At 45.8% G+C, this 23,279-nt stretch overlaps 2 protein-coding genes across 5 annotated transcripts in view; one reads left to right on the forward strand and one right to left on the reverse strand.

The window, feature by feature from the left end:
• The first annotated feature begins 624 nt into the window (after window positions 1-624).
• On the forward strand, window positions 625-5,253 carry MMGT1 (membrane magnesium transporter 1). The gene is made up of 4 exons (XM_002191260.7): window positions 625-773; window positions 1,187-1,239; window positions 2,064-2,167; window positions 3,131-5,253. The coding sequence occupies exons 1-4, from the start codon at window positions 692-694 to the stop codon at window positions 3,291-3,293; spliced, it is 402 nt and encodes a 133-aa protein (XP_002191296.1). The 5' UTR covers window positions 625-691; the 3' UTR covers window positions 3,294-5,253.
• A 9,621-nt stretch (window positions 5,254-14,874) lies between these two features.
• LOC100220752 (integrator complex subunit 6-like) overlaps window positions 14,875-23,279 on the reverse strand; it is a 39,420-nt gene continuing 31,015 nt past the window's right edge. The window contains exons 11-19 of one of the 4 annotated variants that reach the window (XR_003960388.4): window positions 22,501-22,611; window positions 20,609-20,824; window positions 20,008-20,131; window positions 19,318-19,460; window positions 18,753-18,984; window positions 17,766-18,158; window positions 16,316-16,409; window positions 15,586-15,887; window positions 14,875-15,149 (exon numbers count right to left, since the gene is read on the reverse strand). Coding sequence is in view for 2 of the 4 variants with exons in the window: in XM_030272519.4 (XP_030128379.2) it covers window positions 15,788-15,887; window positions 16,316-16,409; window positions 17,766-18,158; window positions 18,753-18,984; window positions 19,318-19,460; window positions 20,008-20,131; window positions 20,609-20,824; window positions 22,501-22,611 (1,413 nt within the window). In the remaining 2 variants the exon portion in view is untranslated. Of the gene's footprint in view, window positions 15,888-16,315; window positions 16,410-17,765; window positions 18,159-18,752; window positions 18,985-19,317; window positions 19,461-20,007; window positions 20,132-20,608; window positions 20,825-22,500; window positions 22,612-23,279 lie in introns of all 4 variants that reach the window. The other 3 variants (XR_003960387.4, XM_030272519.4, XM_030272520.4) reach the window with 3 other exon arrangements.

The following is a 23,279-nucleotide window of genomic DNA, read 5'->3' on the forward strand; positions in this document are numbered from 1 at the left end:
GACACGGGGTCCAGGAGGATCCTGGTCGTGCCGTCACACCGTGCCAAGGCATGTGCTTGGTGCCAAGAGCCGCCGTCAGCCCCCAGGTGGGATCGGGGTAACCTTCCCACCTTTTTTACCAAGAAATAGAGGGGGGATGCGTGGTGCCGGTGGGTAAAGGGTTGCAATAAATGCTAATGATCAACTTAAAGGTGACTTGTAGGAAACATCCTCAAAGAATTGCCTTTGTGCCTTGGGGGCACGGAAGACCCAGGATGCTTGTCTGTGTGGTGTTTCCTTGCCCTGCCCCAAGCCCGGCTCGGCCAGGGGCGTCCCTCCTGCACGTGTTGTGTGCGTGCCTTTGCCCCGTTTTTTCTTGCACCGGTTTCTCAAGCTTTGAGGTTAAACACATGGAAAGTGGGAATTAACTCGGGCACCACTGGCCCTACACTCTGATTTCGGCTGGAAGGGATCCGGGCTGGCGCGGTGGAGGGAAGGGGCCTGTTCGGGGGGTGTCCATGGGCCTTTTGCCCCTCAGCTGCCCCCCAGAACCATCCCGGGTTGACACCGCCGCTCGGGATTTATCAATGGCCCCGCGTGGGAAAGCGGCGGGCTGGCCCCGCCCCCTCCGCGCGCCGGGGCGCGGCCTGGCCCCGCCCCCTCGGTGACGCCATCACCGCGCGCCGGGGCGCCCTGGCGGCGGCGGGCGGCGATGGCGGCGGGGTCGGTGTGGAAGGGGCTGGTGGGGCTCGGCCTGTTCGCCCTGGCACACGCGGCCTTCTCGGCGGCGCAGCGTGAGTCACTGCCGGGGGGGCGCCCCGGGGCACCGGCACCTCCGCACGGCCGACCGGGAGCGCGCGGGGCGGGGGCCGGGCCGGCAGCATCATCATCATCGTCCCGAGCGGCGAGCCCGGCGGCGGGGGCGGCCCTGCCCGTGGGGCCGGGAGGAGCGCGGGGGAACAGAGGGGAAAACGAAGGGTGGGAAGGGGGAACTGCCGCCCTCAGGGTTGCGGCTCCAGCCTGGCCTCTCCCGGCCGCCTGCGGCAGGCCAGCCGTGCCCCGGAGCAGCGGCACCGGGGCGGCCCCGTTGGCCGGGGAGGGTCCGGCTGACGAGTGTTTGCAGCCGTTTCTCTGGGGGTTCGCCTTGCCGGGCTGTTTATTTGCGGGCACGGAGTTTGTGATGCGTGCGTGTGTTTCTGTTTTGTAGATCGTTCTTACATGAGGTTGACAGAAAAGGAAGATGAAACGCTGCCCATAGATGTAAGTTTTTGCAGTGTGTGGAAGGTGTAACTGTGGGGTGGTTTAGTCTCTCAGTTGCTTCCTTTTAATGTGCTAGGCAAGCATAAAGGATAAAGTTCTTTTTAATCACTGGAGCTGACACTGTCAAAAAGAACCACATTTTTCATTTTCATCCCAACTTCCTGAGCATGTTGTAGTTGTTAGTGAAACCCCAAACCCCGGATCCAGACCTCCCTTTCTTTTAGAACTACCCTGGAGCATCTTGTCCAGGATTCCCTGAACGTAGCTCAGACAGCTATTGCATCCATCACCTCCTTTGCAGCATAAACATCCTGCACCCTCTGGCTCTGGGTGGCTGACGTGGTTTGATCCCAGCACAGCCTGCTTCAGGAAGGGAGCTTTTATTTGCTTTGTTTGCTTGCTTTTCAAATTTCCACTTCAGTTATCTGTTCTCTTTCTCCTTCATCAGAAGGGCAGGGAGATCAGGTGCCCAGGAGAGCCAGGCACAGGGCCTAGCCTGGGGCTCCACAGTGTTCCCGGCAGGAATTTGGGTCCTGGAGAGCAGAGAACACAGTGTTTGGTCTCAGGCTCTTGCTGAGGAGCTCTGTGAGTCAATTCAGTTGGTGCAACCCAGACCTGTGCTGGGCCAGCTGGAGCTCTGCTGTGCAAGTAGGAGAGAATTTTAATTCTCCCGTGCCTCAGTTTCCCCAGTGCTGGATTGCCCACCTCTGTTTGCTGTCACTGGATGAAAAGCACCAGAGATACTGTGTGAAAGCTGAGATGTTTTGGTAGATGTGCAGAACAGCGGGTAATGTGTGTGTTGCACTGTGCTCCCTCTGTTGCAGATAGTCCTGCAGACTCTGCTGGCCTTTGCAGTCACCTGCTATGGGATAGCACATATTGCAGGAGAGTTTAAAGACATGGATGCCACTTCAGAACTCAAAAATAAGTATGTTTTATTTCTTCTTTTTGTACACACCGGTATCTGCCTCTCTGTACAAACTGAAATCGCTCATCTTTAGCTCAGTCCTTCAATGTGTGCTGTAGGCAGCCACCCAAGGGGAGCAGCCACACTTGCAAAAGCCAACAATGCCTTGTGTTTTAGGGAGAATTAGATAACAGGCAGAAATCAAATAAACTTCTTGCTTTTCCTCGTCTGAAATCCTGCTCTGCAGACTTGGGAGAGGAATGAAATGTGCAGGTGGGAAGTAGAGCTCAGGAACCACCACCTGCTGTCATGGCATGGTCTCAGACTGCAAGGCTGAGTCACTTGAGTCTCACTCAGTATATTCAAGGCAGGACATCTGTAAGACTTTTAAGAAAATAAAGGATTTTGGGCCAAGATTTTGAGGAGGATAGTTGTTTACAGCATGCCAAGGTCATAGGTTCAACTGCTTTATGAGCTGTTCAGTTTGGAATTGGACTCAATGATCCTTATGGGTCCTTTCCTACTCTGAATATTCTGTGATTCTGACAGCAAATTGGATGGGCAGATGTTGCCTCTCTGGCCATTTCCAAAACCACAGGAGAGTATGGGAATTGAAAAAGCTGACATAATTGTATTTCAGCCTTTAGTGTGAGGCTCCCAGGGGCATGGAAAGCTGAGCAGCATCAGGGTGTTAACACAAGTGAGAGCTGAACAAAGGCTGGCATGTGCTGTGTCTGCAGCAGCAGCCACAGGCTGCTCCTGAGCCCCACAAAGGAAGGGGAAGTTGGTGACGTGGACATCTTGTGGTCTTTTTCACAACTGTGTATTTCCTCACTGGTTTAGTTTAGGAACCTTAAAAGCAAGCAAGAGTTTGGATTGGAAACTTGTATTTTTGTGTCTAAAGTGAATACGCCCCAGACTGACTGTTCTAAACTCCCTGCTCTGAAAGAGTATTAACCTTGGCTTTTTGCATTTATTTTGAAGGACATTTGACACATTAAGGAACCATCCGTCTTTTTATGTATTTAATCATCGTGGTAGAGTATTGTTCCAGTCCCCAGACACAGTGAATTCTTCTTCAAACCAAGATGCTTTGTCATCCAGCTCGGCACTGAAATTTCGAAAACTTGAACCTCTGCGCCGCTAAGACTTTTACAGATGATAACCCAGGACACTGAGATGTAATATTCAAGTCGGGGATGTACACACTTTTTTAATTTCTGGAGCAGTATTTATATTGATCTTCCAGACTTTATAAAATATATATATATATAAATATATATATATAAACTAATGACCTTCTTTGTACACTGTTAATGAGAATGACTGAATTGTGGATTGGCAATGCAGTGTAAATTCTACAGTTATGCTGTGAAACACATCTTCAAAGTTTCAGATATTAAAACGAGTTGCAGCTAACTTAACTTCAGTTAAAACAAAAAGCAAGCTAGTTTTTCCTGCAACTGATGTTCTTTGACAGGAGGGACTGTTTGAGTGTATTTATTTTCTCAGTTTGCTTGCACTACAGTCCGTGGATCCCCTCAGAAATGCTGTGTGCACTGCATCACTGAACAGCAGGAAAAGGGGCAGCACCTGATCCTAGAATACCTGTGGGACACCAGCACGGTGTGGCAGGGGGAGTCAAAGTGATTGCTTTCATTTTTATTTTTTTATAATGCTGAAAAACAGTTGTGTGAAGGGTTATTCTTTTTTCCCTGGTTTTTCACTACCACGTTACTTCCTCGTTGCCCTCCTTTGTTTCCCGTGAGTTGCCCTGGGTTCCTGGGCTGTGGCTGTGTTGGTGCTGCTGTGGGGAGGCAGCTCAGCTCAGCTGCCACACTCCAGCCGTGAACTGGGCAGTGCTGAACGTTGTGTACATGCTGAACACGGTGTTGGCACCAGGTACAACCTCCAAGTAATCTTCATATTTAAATATCAGTAAAAAATGTTCCTTCTGTGAGTGATCCAGGGGTAGGGTCTAGCAGCTTGCTCTGTTTGCTGCACTAATCCAGGACAGCAACCCCTTTTCTGCCAACAGATTCTTCCACCTTGATTTTTCCAGCTGAGCCCCTCGATGATTTAATGTTACTGTCTTGATTTCATGTATTAGAACTGATCATACTGTCCTTAACTCTTACTTACGTCTACATTTTTATCTCCCCTCAGGGGCTGAATCAATGTTAAAATCTCTCTTGGTCTGGCTTTTCACCTCCCTGACACAGCAGAGGGAGGGTAGGTTGAGATACTGGTGGGGCCAGTGAGAATTTGGCCTGGTTGGTGGATGTTTCACTGGCACAGTGGAAACTCAGCCTTTTGTCCTGGCATCTGTTGAATTGTGTTTGGTATTTTTTAAAACTGTTAAGAACTGTCAAAGGCAAAAAGCTCGGCAAAAATACTGTGTAAACCGAAGTCTCTTTTTCTAGCTCTGCCCGTCCTATGGAGTGGGTGCCCCAGTGCTCGAGCAATATCCATGGCTGCTGCTCTACAATCACTCTTAAGCATTTGATTAGAAAGGGTTACTCTGCCAGCTGAAAGCATCTGAGCCGCAGGATTAGTTGCTAAAGTGTCCTGGTTCTCCTCTTGCTGGTGTCACAGATCAGCTCCTGCCAGCACCAAAGGCAGTATTGGGTCACCCCTCCACTGTGAACAGAGCTGGTCCCTTGGGGAACAGGGCTGCTGCACCGAGGGGAGGCTGAACACAGGCCAGGCGGCCTTGTGGGGCAGAGGAGAGACAGAGTTGGCAGAGGGAGGGAGAAGCACAGCAGGAGCTCAGTAACCACTGCTGTAGACAGGTTCTGCAGCCGTGGTTGCACTGAGCAGAGGGCCTTAGAGCAGAGCTGCTCACACAAAACATCTGAGAAGCCCCTTTGTGCTGCTGGAAGGCTACAGGGACCTGCCCGAGGTGTGAGGTGCTGCTGGGAGAGGGAGGTGGAGAACATCACCTGCTGCTCAGAGCAGGTCCTGCTGGGAGCACCCCGGGGCTGCCTCACGGCCCTTCTCGTGAGGAGTAGCCTCAGTCTGCAGCAGCAGCAGTTCTATCACAAAGCTGTACAGACTATTTTTTCTTATTGATCTCACAATGTCAAATAAAAATTGATATCCTTGAAGTGTTTGTTTGTTTATTTCTGACCATCCTGCAGCAAATCCCTGTTGAGTGACTATTTAAAAGTGACTGCCCAACACTGACATGAGGTGACTGCCTTAATTATAGCAGCTCTGTGTGAAAGTGCTTTCTTGGCCTGGTGCTCATTACTGGGAGATTAAGATCAGAAGGGGCGATCAAAATAGCTGCAAGTAGCTGAGTAAAACACTTAGGAGGGAAATATTACCAGCCTGGGGATCTGCTTGCCTTTGAGGCTGCTCATCATCCTCTCTGGCAGAGCTGACATATTTTCTGTCTTCAGTTTAACCACAGTAAAGGCCTTTCTACCATGTGCTAATCTACCCTGCCAGCCCACGGGACAGGCTCCTGCAAGGTCTGGTGTTGCAACAGTCACTGGGGAAACACTCGGGCTGCTCCCGGGGCTGGCGATAGTTAAAATCCTGCGCTTGAGCAAGATCACTTTTCACTCCTTGCTCTGCTTTTCCACTGGGGGAGGTTGAAAAGTTAGCAAAGCACTGGAGGAGTTTGCTCAACTCCAGCATCCATCAGGATTGCACCAGAGTAGCAGCAGATTCACCCCTCATCTGCTTTCTGTGCTGCTGCAGTTCAGCATCCAGCACAGCATACAAGGGGAAAACACCAATAAAGCTGCTGTTTTGGGAAGGGGTACCTTAACCAGCTCCCAAAGCCATCTCGTGCTTACCTTGCAGCACAGGGTTCTTCAGAGATGAGCTTCTCTTCTTCAAAAGCAAAGCAAGAGTTGAGCCAAGAGTCTATTGAATTAGACTGGAGAGTTTCCAGCCTCGCCCAATGCACATTTACAGCCGTCACATCTTGAATTGCTTTGGCTACAAGCCGTGATATTTCTACTACATTAAATAGTAAAATAAAAAATATCTGCTGGTAATTTCCATTCATTGCTGAAGTAGCAGGTTTAATCTGCATTAATTTTGCTGGGTTTTTGAACTATTGCAGTGAGAGCTCAGTGAGAGCTCAGTGGGGAATTTCTAGAGAGGGCAGCAGTCATTTACACCCTTGCAGGTGGGGAATGGGGACCACTGTTTGTGTCAGAGATTGTGCACTCATGCAGCCCTTCACTGTGAGGCTGCAATAGGAGTGCAGCTGGCAGAAGCACTTATTCTAGAGGTCAGTGAGGGCTGAACCGCAGCACCATGTGTGGAAATCCCCCCTGGTCACACATCTGATGTGTCCCCTCTGTGTGTCCCAGAGCCATCGCTGCAGTCTGGACCCATGTCCCCAGTGCTGCCCAAAGTGGAGCACAGCTTTTTTGGGAAAGGTGGCAGCTCATGGCCCCTTCCAGGTGCTCTGGAGCACCCACAGTCCCCCTTGCTGAAGAAAGCAGGGAATGACTATTACTTTCTAACCCTAAAAGATTTTTGGCTTTCTTATGACTCACTTTCCATGGTTCAGGTTCTCTTGCACTTCACCACACTGCAGCAGATCCACCTCTGACACCTTCAGCAAGGACATTACTGTGGGGACATCCTCCAGCTGGATACAACCCCTCACCAGGAGTGGCACCATTTCTGCTCCCTTTTGCCACCTGCACCAACAGCAGCAGTTTCCACCAGACAATTTGGGAAGGCTGCAGCTCACCCCACAGCTCCGGGGCCACGGTGCTGCCCCCGGGCTCCCGTGGGAAGGCCCCCAGCCAGGCAGGGAAGCTGCAGCTCTGCAGTTCCCTGCTGGCCCAGCCATGCTGTGCCAGACTGGCAGGCTGCCTGCAGAGGGGAAGGGCAGAGCAAGGCTATTTTGAATGTTAAACAAGCAGAAAATACTTTGGTAAGCTCTCCACAGCCAGCACTAACAGTGAAGGCAAAACACTCCTTGGATTTGGCCTTGAGGTTCACCTTGAAGCCATAATCACCAGGGGCAGAACCCCGGCGGAAATAAATCTGATATTCCGGCAGGTAAAAGCCTTTTAATCAACCCCAGCTTGGTCTCAGTGACACAATGCCATTTCAAAACACTTCGGACTGCGACGAAAGCTACATCCTTAAAATGGCAGCTAATTAATTTTCCTGTCCTGCTAACTTAATCCTTTTTCCAGCCAAGAAAGGCAAATGGGAGTTCACAGAGCAGCAAGGCAGCCGGAGTCTGGCAGCGTGAGCAGGAACACAAGCCCCAGGGCTCCTTGGCAGGGACCCAGGCTGTGTGGTGTCACAGCTTCCCAGGCCATTTTAATAGGAAGGGAGATGGAAAAAAATAAATAAAAGGTGACATTTGGATTATCAATGGCTCACCCTATGCCAGTGGTCCTGGGGAACCCACAGCCCCCCACATGGAGAGATGTGGATGTTTATTCCCAGTTCATACCCCAGTGCTGCCAGGCAGAGCACCCAGCGCTGGCAGTGCCCTCCCTGCCCAGACTGGTGCTGGCTGAACCAGTTTCCCCAGGATCTGCCAGAGGGAGGCCATGCTGCAGGGGCACTTCACTTTGCATTTGAGAAAAAAATAAATAATAGAAGGAAATAAAATACTCCCCTCCTCCCCCAAGGTATTTCTTCTGTGTATTTTAGAGCAGTTCAGTGCCAGCCACAAAAGGCCAGTCTGATGTCCCTGGAGCCAGAATCCCTTGTCCCTGCCCCAGGAGGTCTCGGTTCCAGTGCAGGATGCAGGAGGAGCATCCTCTGTGCACAGCAAAGGCTGAAGCAGAAGTGCACAAAGCAGGATGCAGCCAAAAGCAGTTTTGGAGTGGCCAGTTTGGCAGGCAGGCCACAGAGGCCCTCCTGTTCCCCACATCCACACCAGGCTGTCTCTCCCTGTGGGGCACCACCTCCCCAGCACAATGCAAAGCACATGGAGGGGGGAGAAGGGGCCAGATAATGCCCCCTCCTTGCCCAAGGCCACCATGCTGCTCTACAGCCTCCTGTCACACACAGATCTCTGCTGAGGGACTTTGGGGATTGTTGCACCATTTCAAAGTCACCACCACCATTCTGAAGCTGGAGCCAGCTCTACTTTCCCTACATGTTTAAATACAGCAGCTTCAGACCACAAAGGAAAACCCACAGCAGGGTGAGGCACATGTTCAACTCCCATGGGAGGGACCCACATATCCTATAGGATGCAGCAGGGCTGGTTAAAAACCCCAGTCTGGTGATGGTCAAGCGTGGCCATGGCCATGCTGCTGCCTTGGGCTGGCAGGGAGGACAACCATGGGAGCAGCCTGAGCTGCCTCCCAGCATGGGAGCAGTGGGCAGGGCAGTCTCAAGGCACTTTCTCATCTGCCTTTGCTTCTTGTGCTCAGGCAGCAGCTGCAGAGCTTGAAAGGGACAGACCTGAGGCTCAAACCCCACCACGTTCCAGGAGCAGAGCAGCGGGATGCTCCACAGAGATGAAGTACAAGTCAAAACAGGAGCAGTGAAGTAAGTGAGTCGTGACAGATGAGCTCCAGACAGAGCAGAGCACCCCATCAGCACAAAAGCCCCTCAGAGGGCCCCATGCCAGCCTCACACTGAGCACAGCACCAACCTCCCAAACTCACCACTGGTCAATCCCTTCAGAGCTCCCACCTTGTGCCTGAGTATCAACAGGGAAAGGTTTTCAGCCTCTCTCTGCTGTCCCTTTCATCTCCTTACCCTGACAACCCCTTCTCAACAGTGGGTACACCAGGTCCAGGGGTGCAAAGCATACCCTGGGAAGGAGGGCCTGTTATACCTACATTTGCAGGAATTCAGCTTTGGCCACCTGGAACCCAGACAAAAAACAGCTTTCAGCTGCCCCACGAAGTCAGAGCCTCCTCAGGGTCCTGATGTGTGAAGAGAAGCCACCACCATCGCTCAAGCTGTTATCCAGCAACCTTCCCATCACAGCCTGGGCCGTGACTCACCAGTAACTGCCTTTCCTGGGGGAATTCACAGACAGTTCCCAGGAGTTGCTCTGACCCGGTTTCACCTGCTGGAAGCCGCAGGCGCTGCCGCAGCAGCAGCTCCGTGAGAGCCTTCCCAGCTCACCGAGCCCCAGCACGTCCTGCCCACATCCAGCTCCTGGCATTCCTGTTCTCTGACACAACTCCTGCGGGAGGGTTTGATGGATGTGATACACTTAAAACAGCCTCTTCCAGAGCTCCCGAGTCCCCCACCATCTCCTTTTCCACTAATGATCATTTTGGATAGCAGCTTCTAAGTTCTGTGCGTGCAGAGGGAGGAGCCCTGAACCCACGGATGCCAGCAGAATTTCAAAACGTGCTTTCACTGAGCTGGGAAAGGAAAGGTGCTGGAGCAGCTCAGGTCAGAAGCCAAACTCTAACAAAGAGGCAGTACCACCACAAATGCCAAAAGGCTTGGGCAGCTTCTCTGCAGTCCTCCTACCTTCATTTCCAAGCTCCTGCTTTTTTCCAGCCCCAGAAGCACACTTCCAGCCAAAGGGCACTCACTGCAGTCACCTCTATGGGGAAGCAGTACCGAGCCTGTCCTTCCTGCATCTCACGCTGCTCCCACGCCAGACCCAGCTGGCAGGTGGGAGAGCACAGGGAGGAAGGAACCCACTGACATGTACAACAGCCCAGCAGCCAGTGTGTTGGTTTGTGGTAGGACTGTCCACACCAGAGAAATAATTCAAGTGTGCAAGACCAAATTAGGGCACAGAATTCATAATCATCTTTGTCAGTGACACACTATATGACCTTGGGCAAGTCCCTCCATCCACCTTTAAAGACACTCTCAGAGGAGAGCCACAAGACTTTAATTAGCAGCCCTAAAAGTGCTCAAGATAGCTTGTCTCTCTTCCAAAATAACCAACTGCAGATGAATTGGAACAATCTTATTTTCAAATTCTGCAAGCAACTGGGATCCAGGCTGCTCTCAGATCAGTCACTTCAACAACATAATCAAAGTTAAATGTGCCAGCTGTGCATGAAGGGTTTTAATATGCTGCGCAGACTGGAAAACAGCTCAAAGAATCAATGTTATTTTTCCATGGCTGGAATGTCACTGTCGAACAGCTGCATTATAATCATCTGCAATCAGCAAAATGCCTTTTTTTTAATCACTTTCTAGTCTTGGGGAACAGGGCCCATTTTTATTTCTGTCCTGCTTAGGAAAGCACCCTTGATCCCCGAGACACCCAGTGCCAAGGGATCAGGCAGCCACTTCAGCAGCATGCCCTGACCAGACCTGTGGCTGCTCCAACTCCAAATACCCCGACAGCTTCCTCAGCTCCCAAAGCTGTGCCCAGACAGGAACTGCTCACACTGCTACCACCACCTCAAGAAACAATAAGTGCATTTCCACAAACCCAGCAAAAATCAGCTCCACTTGCCTATTTACACTGATCTAAGACCTGGGATGGTTCCAGAGCAGTCCCTCCCTGTGGAAAACCTGAGCACAGCCCAGCATCCTTCTCTGCACAAGCACATGGGTCACAGCTGCAAGATGAAACAAGGGGGAAAGTCTCCCAACTCCATCGTTTACAAAAGACTGAACCTCTTTGATATATTCTACATATTAAATACTTATAAATACAATTTGACATTAAAATATACACCTGCTCTGGAGTAAAGAAACAGGCTAACCACACAAAAAAAGCTTTACCCTAGTAACTACCAAAATGCTTTATAACCCTCTCCTCCTGTTCAGCATCCTGCAGGGCTCTAAGTACTTTGTAAATGAGCACACACCATGGGGATCATCCCCAAAAAGCTCTGGTTCCTCCTACCAGCTGCTCAGCAGTGGCAAGTGGAGCACTGGGATACAGCAAATTACCAGAGGTGCCCAATATTTTAAGGGACATTATGCAAGACTGTTTGCATTAGAGGAGTGACAGTGATGGAGATGACAGCAAGCATATACAAATGCCAAGGATCCAGCTACTTCCACTGCAGCTGGAGATGGTCCAGGACAAGAAACAGCCATCAAATTCCCACTGCAGATGTAAAGATAAAACTTCCCCAAGCTCTCCAAAACATCAGATCTACATCAAAAATCTCATCTGAGGTTTCTATTCCACCATTTCCAGGCCAAACTATTGAAATCTTCTGGACTTCAATAAAAATTCTTTGAGAGCTTCATCCCAAGCTCAAAATCTGAAGAAATATGCAGCTCCTTTGAGCACTGTTGAAGGGCATTTTCCTTACATGGTACCCATGGTACCCCATTCTTGGCAAAGCCGAGTGGGTAAAGGCAAGTGCAGCTCAGTTCTTCCACTGCCTATGGAAACATCCTCCAGCATCTACCATGAGACTGTACAAGTCTGTACAACAATTTAACTCCTTCCTTGGCACATCCATCCTCTGAACTCTGAGTAACCAGCTGCTCAAGGCATCAGATCTGTGCTCCCAGCCCTGAAAAGCATCTTGTGCACTTTTAAAATGAAGGCTTTGACATGGAAGAGGTGAAGCTGAACTACCTCCCACAGCACACAAGCAGCACCTGCCTTTTCCACCAACTCTTCCCACAGCCCATCTGCACTCCCAGCTCCATGGACAACCACAGGGCTTCCCTGCCATGCTGCTTTAGCCACTACCAAGAGACAACACCACATCACAGCCTGAGAGAAGAAAAACACCAATGCCAAAGCCAAGCCAAGCCTTTCAGTGAAGAAACAAGCCAAGTTGCAGCTCAACTGAACGGATTATTTCAGGAAAGTTCAACATTTTTTGTTTAGTCCATCTTCCTTGAAATGATCTCAGAATTCAGATTTAGAACACAGCTTAACAATTCCTGCAGGCCAGAAGATTTTTGCTAAATCCCAAGGCATTCTTCTCCAGCTTCTTCCTTTTCCACTTAGGATAGACCTCAACTTGTTTTTGCAGACCTGCAAGCAGCAGCTCCTTTTAATTCCAGTGACTAACATCCTTCCTTCAGATCTCTGCCAAGCCTCCTGTCTGCCAGATCTGAAGTGTCTTTGGCCTTGTTTTCTGCTTAACTAGGTTGCACATTCTCAAGACAAGCACTCTCAAGTCCATTTGCTTAAGGTGTGATGTTGCCATGTTGCTGGTATGAAACACTGTAATTGAGCTTTACAGGTTTTTTTAACCGTTTGTTTGTGTTAGGTAATGCATTTCTTGTATTTTTCCATCAGAAGTTTCTTAGCAGATACTAAAGAACAGACTAAAAGAAATGAAACTCAACAGCCCACACTGCTGCCATTTCAGCCAGGCAGTTTAGAGGAAGAACCAGGAGAAAATTACCAAATTAAAAAAAAAAAAAAAAAATCGGGGGATTTTTTTTTTTACAGTTTCCTGCAAAGGGAGACATAAAATTGCTTGACCACAGCACAGTTACAGCCTCTGCAGCTGCTATTTTGGAAGCTGACAATCACTCTCTGATGCTGGTTAAACCTGGGCAAGAATACATGTGCCCACCATAAATGCACTGCACCCCCAAACTGGGAACAGTAGCACTCAACAGTAGCACCCAACAGCAGCCACAGTGACCAGCCTGAGAATTGCATGGCTCAGGAGGAAAAAGCCTTGATGTCTACAAGGGAAAAAATAAAGGTAACACACACTGAGGAGGCCTAGTTAAGAGAGGGTCAGAAAACCCTCAGATGCAGCAGACCTTGCACAGGTATCCAGACTCCAAAGTACCTCACAACCCTTCCTACCCTAGGCAAGTGCTAAATTTGTTAATTCAGATTGTTAAACAATGCTCCTTACAGGAAACATAGAGCCATATTTTTCCCCTACTTCCCAACATTCAACTGTGCCACATTATTTCAACCTTACATATAAACAAGGGCTCAAAAATCTAAGTTTGAGGAAAGCACAAATCGCTTCCAATTCCAGGATGCATCAGTGGACCCCTAATCTCTCCTGAGCCCTTGCTGAGGGACACTCCTGCTGTGACACAGGTCACAGCCCTGGTGACACAGTTCTTGCTGCTGGGCTATGGTCTATACCAGGCAAGGCAAGGCCTGACACCAGCATGGCTCTCCTGGCTGTCCCTGAAATGCCAGCACAGCTTGTGACTGCATTTATTCAAGGCATGTCCCACCCATATCCAGCACTGGGGTCTGGCTCACAAGGAATTCTCTCCTTTAAGAATCTTCTTAAACCAGCTGTGGAGCATTTTCTGCCTTCTACATGAGCAATTTCCATGTGGAATTCAGGGCTGTGTGCGTTCTTCATCAACTGGTGTTGCTCCTTCTTCATCTCTGCACTGACACAACCCCTGAGGATATCTTCCTTCCTTCTTATGAAGACTCATGTCCAGTTCACTATATGGTTCCTGCTGCTCAAATATTCTAACCCAAATGTAGTCTATTCAGATAAACTAATGGTGAGGCAGGGGTGAAATTCCCACTGCTTGCACTTGAATATTCTGTAGTTTCTGAGGTGCAAGATTTCAAACGAGTGCATGGAAGTTACCCTGCAGCTGATTTGGCAGCCAACTGCATCCCACCAAAAGAGCAGATTTACACACTACCAAGGTCACTGGTTAAAAATATGGCCCCTGCTGAGACACACAATGATCAAGTGAGTGTCTCTGGAATCGATGATGACAATTAAACAGCCATTAACTATATGGAAGAAAGCTGTCTCCTCTTATCCCTACTACTTCAAGAATAGTACATTACATGCAACTTGATGCATTTAACCAGGCCATTTTACAATGAGGTATGCACAGTATATCTGACCCTCCATAAATAAAATCCCTTAGAGGAGTCCAACACTTGGCATGGGACGTCCATCACAGTGACAAACAGCTGCCACACAAATTTGAAGGAGTAAATCCCCCTTTGTATAATTTCAAGGTATTTGTGGGGTTTTAAAACAGATATTCAATTCTATTCATCTGCACAGATGAATAAAAGTTACTTCTAAGAATCAGGGCACACTTATAGTAATGCCTTCTCCTATGGCACTTCATTCATATCACTGTGACAGAGATTTATTGTTGCTGTATTTCATTTCCTTCTTGAATTTCATTTCCTTCTTGCATTTCACTGGTGTCATTCCAATGGGCAAACTGCATCTTCCAAGGAAACCAAGGCCACTGCTTCAGAGAGGATGGAAAAGATGTCTCACAGGCTGGTTTGTACTAAAAATACCAGCAGGAACAGAGAAGCACAGGCTCACCATGACAATCTGTTTCCCTGCCTGGCCAGTCCACCGGAATCCCTGGGATATTTCCCATATGAGGCCAAGAGCACAAGTCAGCATGAGCACAACTTTAACCTGTCTTTTAAAGAAAGCTGTTAGAGGATCAGAGGAGGTTATGAGCAAACAACTGAAAATACACACTCGTTCCAAGAGCCACTCCATACTGGCACATTACTGGTACTGCTTTAGAGAGGAAAAAAAATTATATGCAGGTGGCTTCAGTCTTCTTTGTATGTTCTGTCATATGTGGAATTGCCTTTGGACAAAAGAGTTAAGAGGAACAGAGGAGAGGATACCAGCTCAGGTAACCAAGGGTTTGGTAAACTGGAACTTACAGCCCTCAAAACTGAGTAAAAACGTGCACCCCAGAGGCCAAACTGAGTGACACCTGGGTAGCTGCTCCAGGGTACAAACACATTCTGCAGCTAACACCACTAGCTGTGTTTGAGGATGTGAAAGACCAGGTTCAGCTGGTTTTACAAAAATATCCTCAGTCTGCTGGTAACAGACAACTGGAGGAACTCAGTGCTGCCCACTACAGACTCCTCAGATTAGCACTTCTTAAAAATTAATAAAATGGTTTATTTTATATATACATATGTTCCAAAAAATTTATACAGTTAAAATATCAAATTAGTGATCTGGTAACAATACTGTTCAAAATAATCTCTTTTGTATGAACATTAAAATACACGTTTTTAAAAGCGTTTCCTTTTAGTGCTTCCAAAGCACAGCGTGTGCCAAGGCCACCTGAAGAATCTCCGTCCTCCTCACAGGATGAAAGAGAACTGAAGTCGGGGACCTGGGAAGCCTCAGGTGCACTTTCATAATGTCTGCAGACAAAACAGAAGAGAGTCTGAGGTAGATTGTTTAGTGACCATCAGGTGGTAACAGTCACAGGGCTGTCTTTAGCTTTCATTAACACAATAGCAGTTTCTTTACTCTCAATCTACACTGAATCTCAAGTTTAAAGGCATGGCTAGCAGTTCTTGGGAACAAGACCCTTGTCTCTGTGGTGGCAACATGCAATTTTACCAGTGCAGGTGTTTCTGGGAGGGTTTTTTTGGGAACACACGGGCTCTCTCCACGATGCAGACAGTGTGTGCATTTGACAGTGCCCCGTTTTAGTGCAACCTGCTGCCTATAGCACGTAAATGTCTAATGACAGCGTTCAAATGAGTAAATTCTCATCACCTGCAGGAGGGGCAGCAATGGTTATTTTCTTCCGCCTGTTGAGCAAAGAGCACCCTCCACAGGAAAAAGCCACACCTTTCATAGCAAATCCTTAAGGTTATAGCCCAGCTTCTGCCGAATCAGGTTCTGAAAGTTAAAGCTCCACTGCTTCTTCTCAGACTGTGACAGTAAAATCACTTGACTGCCAAGATGGTGAGGGCAGCAGCTACGTCCTCTTCCACTCTTCTGTGGCACAGCAAACTCGTTCCTGGTCCGCATTCGTCTGGCTGGTACATTATTATCTACTGTTGACATGATTAACTCTGTTGGGTGGGCTGGTGAAATCTAGTTCCTCTAGTATTCTCTCTAAGTGTTGTATTAAGACCCGTTTTTTAAACCTACAGAAGACAGGGAGAAAAATATAAATTTCTTCTTCCAAAAATACAGTTGAACAACTCAAAAAGTATTCAGCCATGACAAATCATATTACCAGAGGCTCTCTGTTTCCAGTAGGGAAGAGCTTGTTGTATTTGTGGCATTAGAATGGCTAGAAAATTTCATTTAATACATCTGCCCCTCCTCAACCCACTTGTATTTTGAGTTGGTCTTCAAGAACAACCTGTTATCTCTCTAATTCGTATTTAAACTTTCAGTGAAGATCATTTGCTACAAAAAATGTAACAGTAGTTTGACCACTAAAACAATTATAATTTAAATATGTCAAAACAGAAAATCAGAAATTAGCACTGATAAAGTTTATTATTTACTACCACGATCTAAATTAATATTAAATTTATGACTCTGAGTCCTTTCTATCTATACAAACCTTGCTGCTTCCTTGATAGCAAATTCAATGAAATACTTCTGAATTTCCATAGGTCCTTGCACCTCCTCAAGAAGAGAAAATATTTTTTCATAATCTAAAAAAGAGATTAAAATTCAACCATGTATTAAAAATGAATGTGGCAGATGCAATTTCAGAAAAGCTCAAGAGCCAAAAATGAAAAAAAAAGCTCAGTTTCATGTATCTCTGCAGGATAAAACACATAAAGCAAGAAAAACACCTGCATTAGCTTTAAGAGCAGAACACAGGTGATAGAATACTTTAAAGGAATACTGATGATCTGGGAATTCAAATGTGGCACCAAAGATTAAGGTTCTCTTTGAAAAGCAGCAGGTAGGAGCATTTATCCTCAGAAAATGCAGGCTGGTAGAGAGAAGCCTCCCATTTCCATGATTACAGTTAACATGCACATGGCCACCAAACCCTGATCTGGCCTGGAGCCATCATTTCTGAAAGCAGAAATTGCCATTACATCTCTTGAAAGACAAATTATCAACCCTTAGTATGAGCACAACATGACTGTCCCATTGGTACAAGGTAAGTATGTCCACTGCAAAGAGTAAACTGGACATATTGAATTGGAAACAAATTTGAAATCAGCATTGTTTCACTATTTCCCATAACTGACCCCTGTATGAATACATTTATGGTGCTGTAACCAGGAGTCTGCTCAGAGTGATGCAGTAGGCAGAGGGAGCACAAATGGCCAGACCTCTGAACAGATTACATATTCAAGCCACAACAATTTAGCTTCTTTCTCTGATGACTGCTTGAATTCTGCAGCAAGACAGGTGACTCACACTGAACACAGTTTTATGCTGCACCACCATTTACTGGGCATGAATTTGGTATAAACTGGATGAGCCCACTTTGCAGACTGTAACTTTTAGTCTTCAGTTCTTAAGAGTTTGTAGCTTTTAGTGTTTCATCACTAATTAGTCTCACAAAAATTTAAAAAATCGCTCGGCTATAAACTGTTACTATTCCCTTTCAAGCATATTCCAAGATGCACACCCTTACAGAGATGTGCCTTTGCCCTGCAAAAGGGAGTTTTGATGGACACAGAGCAGCAAGTACACTTTGTGTACACAGGTGCAGTGCAGCCTAAAGCAGAGTATTCAGTCTCATTAGATCACTGGTACCAAAACCTCTGAAAGGTGCTGCTTTCACAGGGCACCTCTTACACCAGTTAACCTCTCTTCCAGGGCAAACAGGGTGACTTGGTACTCAACCTCCTAAGCACAAGTCTGAACTTCAACTCAGCATTTCCTCCTTTTTGCCCCTCCATTGCTCATTTATGAGCAACAAGGAATTGCTAAAAAATCTGAAGTAGTGTGTATATTGAAAACAGTTCCTTCCTTCCAGGAAAAGTCTTCTCTCTCATACCACATATAATATATACTACTAAAATAAAGAAACCCAAATAACTTACTTCTTCCAGGCTTGCGAACCTCTTTCATCACTTTAATTTTGATGTCAGCATTGCTTCCCTCCAACATGGTAGGTGTAATTTTAAAGGAATTTGGCACTGATTCAGAAGTAGACTCCATGGCCCGCTTTTGGTCATCTCCACTCACACTGTAATTCAGAGCCCCTCGAACAAGTGCATTGGTACCAGGTTTATGATCCAACCCATCTTCACTTAAACAATTGAATTCAACAGGTAAGGAGTCTAAGTCGTTGGGCAACATCTCATCCTCTCCCACAGCAGCTGGAACCACAGGAGCCATTTGCACAGGTAAGCCATCAATTTGTTTCTCCATTGACTGACAATTTTCTGCTTTCTTCTCTCCATTGCCATCCTGGACAACACTGTTACTGGTATCTACAAGTGAAAAATACGTATCTTACTGGTGCATAAGTGCAGCATCAAAAGAACCAAACAGAAGTAGTTCTGTATCCTTTTTGTCTGAAGTGCTGTGTAGCAATCTGACAGCACCAGACAACACTCCAATACTTTTGTTCAACTGTGGATGTGACGTAGGGAATATTTCCCCTTTGGACTGTTACATCTCCTATCACTATTGTGAAGCCACCATGGTCTGTATTCCTAGTGCAATGTCATGACTCCTAAGTAAACTCATGTCTTCCTTCTCTTCCCCAAGCCCAGCTAGCAGAGTTTTCTTCGGACTCCATTTGCTGCAATAGGCGGGTATGAAAATTCCTATTTGTGAGAAACGAAACAACTTCTTCGCCACAGAATACACAAAGAACAACTAAAAGCTGATTTGAGATACTTTCTATCTCCAAACAATTTTTTAATTTCAGATTTCATTAGCTGCAGCAGCAGCCTGTTCATCTAAGCCAACAGAAGAAACCCACTCCTACATAACAGCAAAGCAGAGACACGCTGGCAGAACCTTTTCCCTTCCTCCCTGATCCCCCGCCAGCCGAGCTGCTGAGCCACAGCTCAGTGTACCTTTATTTGCTGGGACACCCTTGAGGCCCAGGTAGGAGGGGGAGCCAGGAGCAGCGGGTGGCCCCTTGCCGCCCACGTGGTTGGTGACGACGGGCGGTGACTGCGGCCGCCGCAGCAGGGGGGACATGCTGCGCCTCCGCTTCAGCGACGCCGGCGTGTTCGGCTCCCCGGGACGCTTGATCTTGTTCTGGGGCCCCGCCACAAACTCGTCGGCTTCATCTATCATCATACCCTGAAAAATAAGTAATAATTTCAGTAGCAGTACAAAACAGCAACTGTTTCACCAATCCACTGATGAGCTGAGTCCCTCTGCATTCAGACTCAAGTGGCTTTCAGAACACTCGACAGCTCTCAGAACACAGATACCCAATGGAACCACAGAGAGCCCAGTCCCACTCTGTAAAACAGGACATTCCCATACACATTCTTCTTGGACCATATGGGAGACATCCCTCCTTTCCACAGGTTAGCAATATATTGTAGTTGTGGGGGAGAATTCTATGCACAAATTATTTCAAGTTGCATTAAATATAAAGGCACAAGTAGGCAGCAAGGCCCCTCCTACCTTCTTGTCCTGTTTAAATGGATTGCCAAAAGTATGGAGTCTTTTTGGTTGATCTGGGTCAATTTCCCGAAGAGGTGAAGGCATCATTTTCAGGTATTCCTGGTAATTTCCCATCTGAGCAACAGGAACACTATGAAGGCAGTCTGCAACAGAAACAAGATTTTAATTTAATCTTAAGGCAATACAAACTTCACACCTTAATTTCAAATGTTAGCATTTAAGAACTAGAACTGATTATTTATTTTGACTACAGAGAATGAGCTGAAGACTACAATTGTGGAAATATGCTTGGCAAGAGCTGAGCTTACCTAGTAGAAGAATACAAAATACGCAAGTTTTAATTTCTATGTCAGCAACTACATCTTTAGACCACCAGCATCTCACAAAAAACAAAGAGAGCTCCTCTCTGCCTTAAGCCCCCATCACTTATTAACACATGTCTACTGAACCCTGGTGAATGTGAAAGCTCTCCTATGGAACTTATTTTTAAATTTCAAAGCTGGCATAACATCTTGCATGACAGAAGGCAAAGATTTCCTTCCTTCCCCTTCAGAGTCATGAAAAGGGCACTGTCTGACTCAGCAAGATATGCAATGGCCACCTCTGCTCCCACACCAAAAACTACCATAAGAAAATAACAAAAATAGCTGTATTTCTTCAAACTATTAATGAAGAATTGCAATTCCTTACCTTCATCCTGCCCCAAGATAAGCCTGTGTGTTTTCAGAAGATTGGTTCTCATTCTAGTTAGCTGGTCTAGAAGACTGTGACGGGGAATATCGTATGCATTTCTGAATGCCTGTGGCTTCAAATCCTAGTTTTGTGACAAAAGAAGTAACTTTCAGTTAATCCATCAGTTCTCACGCATGGAGAAATTCCACTATGAACTGTAATAACATTAACTTTTAAAAAATACTCTTAAGTAACTTTAGATCTTCATAACTGGATACAAGCAGCTCAGTGCCTATCTTTTCAACATGACCTTATTCAGCATTAGTGCTTTCAGCTCCATTAAGAGAAAGCACATTAATTTGTGGCTGAACAATAGCTGTCTTTTGCAGAGATTGGCACTTAAAACACAGTAATTTTCATTTGCTACCATGGGGTTTTCAAACAGTGTCCCAAAATCAAGTGCAAAAAAATTGCATTTATTCTTCTCCCTCTTTATGTCTATACTGCACTCATCACAGTTCAGCGAAGGTACTTCCTTCTATACTAAGTCTATAAAAATTACCCATATACAACAGATGAGATTAACTACTTAGTCATGCAAGATCACAGTGCTGCTTACCTTGTTTAAAAGTCCTATGTGGAATCCAGGAAATTCTTTAACATTCATTTCCGACAGTCTCAGAGGAGATTCCCCAGTGATCCCTTGCAGCAGTTGTTTAAAATCCCTACTGTGTACCAAGGAGAGGCCACTGGAGTGATTTTTCACTTTTATTCCAATTTCTTGTGGAACTTTCTTACCCACTGAACCTATTATCCGTTCCGATTCTATTTTTGTCTAAAATGGAATCACATTGTGAGTTAAAGAATCAGCAGGCATTGCACATTTCCAGTACAAAACACACAGTACATTAGCAGAATAAAACTACAAATTTAGCTCCCTACTACCTACCCAGGGACACATTGGATTACATAGATTAGATCTCAAGCATAAAGAAATCCTAATGTGCTAGCATATGGAAAAATATTTAGCCAGTGTATCTAAATTTATATGCCAGTAGGAGGTCTGTGAATATTCCCTGATTTTGCTGCAAGTCTGTGACTCTGTTGTGTCCCTGAAGAACCATCTTTAATGGGAAAGAATAAACAAAATTGAAGGTAGGACACCTTAGGTTACAATAAAGTTGCATTTAAAACCATAGTATTACTCAGATATAGTAATAGAATTTAAGTTTATTTTTGAAGCAACCTATGAACTAAGGTTTGCTGTGTATGTTTGTAACAATATAAGGGAGAAAAGTTGCAAAAGAAATCTGTTTTATGAGTACATTTCTAAAAATGCATCACTACTCCAATTAGCACAGATTTCTTATTACAGCTACAGAGACTTTTATTCTATTAAGTTCTAACTGTATTCAGAGTTAAGGTTTTTTTTTTTACCCACTAGCAATACCTCCAAAGAAAAAAAAAAAACACCCAACCAACCAAAACCCCAAAACCCACTGTGATTGCAAGCCACTTCCCCCAGATCTCCTCCTCTGCACAGTTTGCTTCATTATCTGTGGGAAATTGAATTTAAGGACAGCAGGAGCACAGCAGAATTCTGGAATTGCCTGTGCCTATAGAGGAGCTGATAATGCATTCCACACATTCAAACTGTTCCATGTTCTGAGAACGTCTGTGAGAGCCACAGCAGCCATCTCGAGTCGTTCCAACTCCACAGTGCAGATAAATCACAGGAATTTGCATATCATTAGATTACCAAAATACCACAGGAAGTTTTATGTCTAGTAGATGCTCAGTCATTCAGAGGCTCTGGGATGTATTTTGTGCATTCTTTAAGGCGGAGGATTTTTGCTTTGTAATTTTAAAGGCTGCACTGTTTCCCCACTGTGTTCTAGATATTGAACTGCTGTTTCAAGAGCTCCTCATGCTAAGGAGGAAGAACTTCCAGGCCCTTACACCTGGAATGGCAGTCTTGGCAAAGAGAAAAAGATACAAAAGACTATTTCCCACCAGGTCACATGTAACACATAGAAAGACTTGGACCTGAAGGAAGCAGGAAGCTCAGATATAAAGGTTGAACTGTGATTTTACTCCCCACAGACAACAACATACTTTCTTCTTTTTGGAAAATATACATTGCCAAAGGACACATAGAAATAAACATGAGACTAAAAGCATGCCTCTGACTTCAGCTATGAAGAACAATGGCAAGAGCAGGCACAATTCCAATTATTATCTTTGGAGTTTAAAATCTAATAGATATTTAAAGTATAGCTGAAGAGATTTCATTTGCATTCCTCTCCACCACTTACAGAAGGCACAATCACTGGCTACAGAACCATACTGAATTCATCCATATTTGCAGTGGAAATGCTCACCAATCTTCAATTATAATATATGCTGCACACCCATATGAACTCCCCCACAGGGATTAACTGCTTTATAATGAGATTACCACAAACTAAATAATCAACGCACTTCTAATTGCAAAGGTTTCATCAATACTACCTGTTGGCTGAGTTTTTTAAGGTAAGAGATAACACTGTAACTAAGTCCACAATCTAAATTATCTGATATCAGATTTGGAGCTCCCATCATCCTTAGGGCTTTCTTTAATGGCTATAAGGAAAACAAAATACACAATAGTAAGAGAATAAGTATTTAAAAAAAGAAATTTATAAGCTCAATTATAGGAAGCTAAGGCACATAGATTAGTGCTCTAGCTTTTCCACTTTTGGCACTAAAATTCAAGTCTATTCAGATAACATGTGATATGAGTTTGGTGTCTAACTAGCTCACAATGGACATTATGCCACATCACCAAGACACCACACAGTGTGGTGCCACTGGCAATTTCCACTCAAAGGCTCAGGTCCAGAATAGCCGGGATGATGCAAGTCCATATTGAGGTGCATTGTCCAAGCTACATGTAAAGGTGACACAGTGCCTCCCTCCACCCTTTATTTGGCCCAGTCAATATCAGCTTCCCAAGTTGTAGCACTTCACTCACATTAACAAACAACCTAATCTGCATTTTCCTTATTCAGTTACAAAAATAATGCCAAATTTGGCTTCTCTGAATGTTCCGAAGTACTTTTGATCAAAAGTAATTTAATAATCAGAAAACACATTTATTAAACACTTAAGATATTAACATAGCTACTACTCCTCAGTATTTCTACATTTTTTTTAATTCTTAAAAATGTTTGCACTAATCTACATACCTCTGAAAGGCACAATGTTAACTACCTAAAATGCCATCATAATTATGTAAAAAAACTTTACTA

This window comes from Taeniopygia guttata, chromosome 4A (genome assembly GCF_048771995.1).
Source record: "Taeniopygia guttata chromosome 4A, bTaeGut7.mat, whole genome shotgun sequence".
Lineage (NCBI taxonomy): Eukaryota > Metazoa > Chordata > Aves > Passeriformes > Estrildidae > Taeniopygia > Taeniopygia guttata.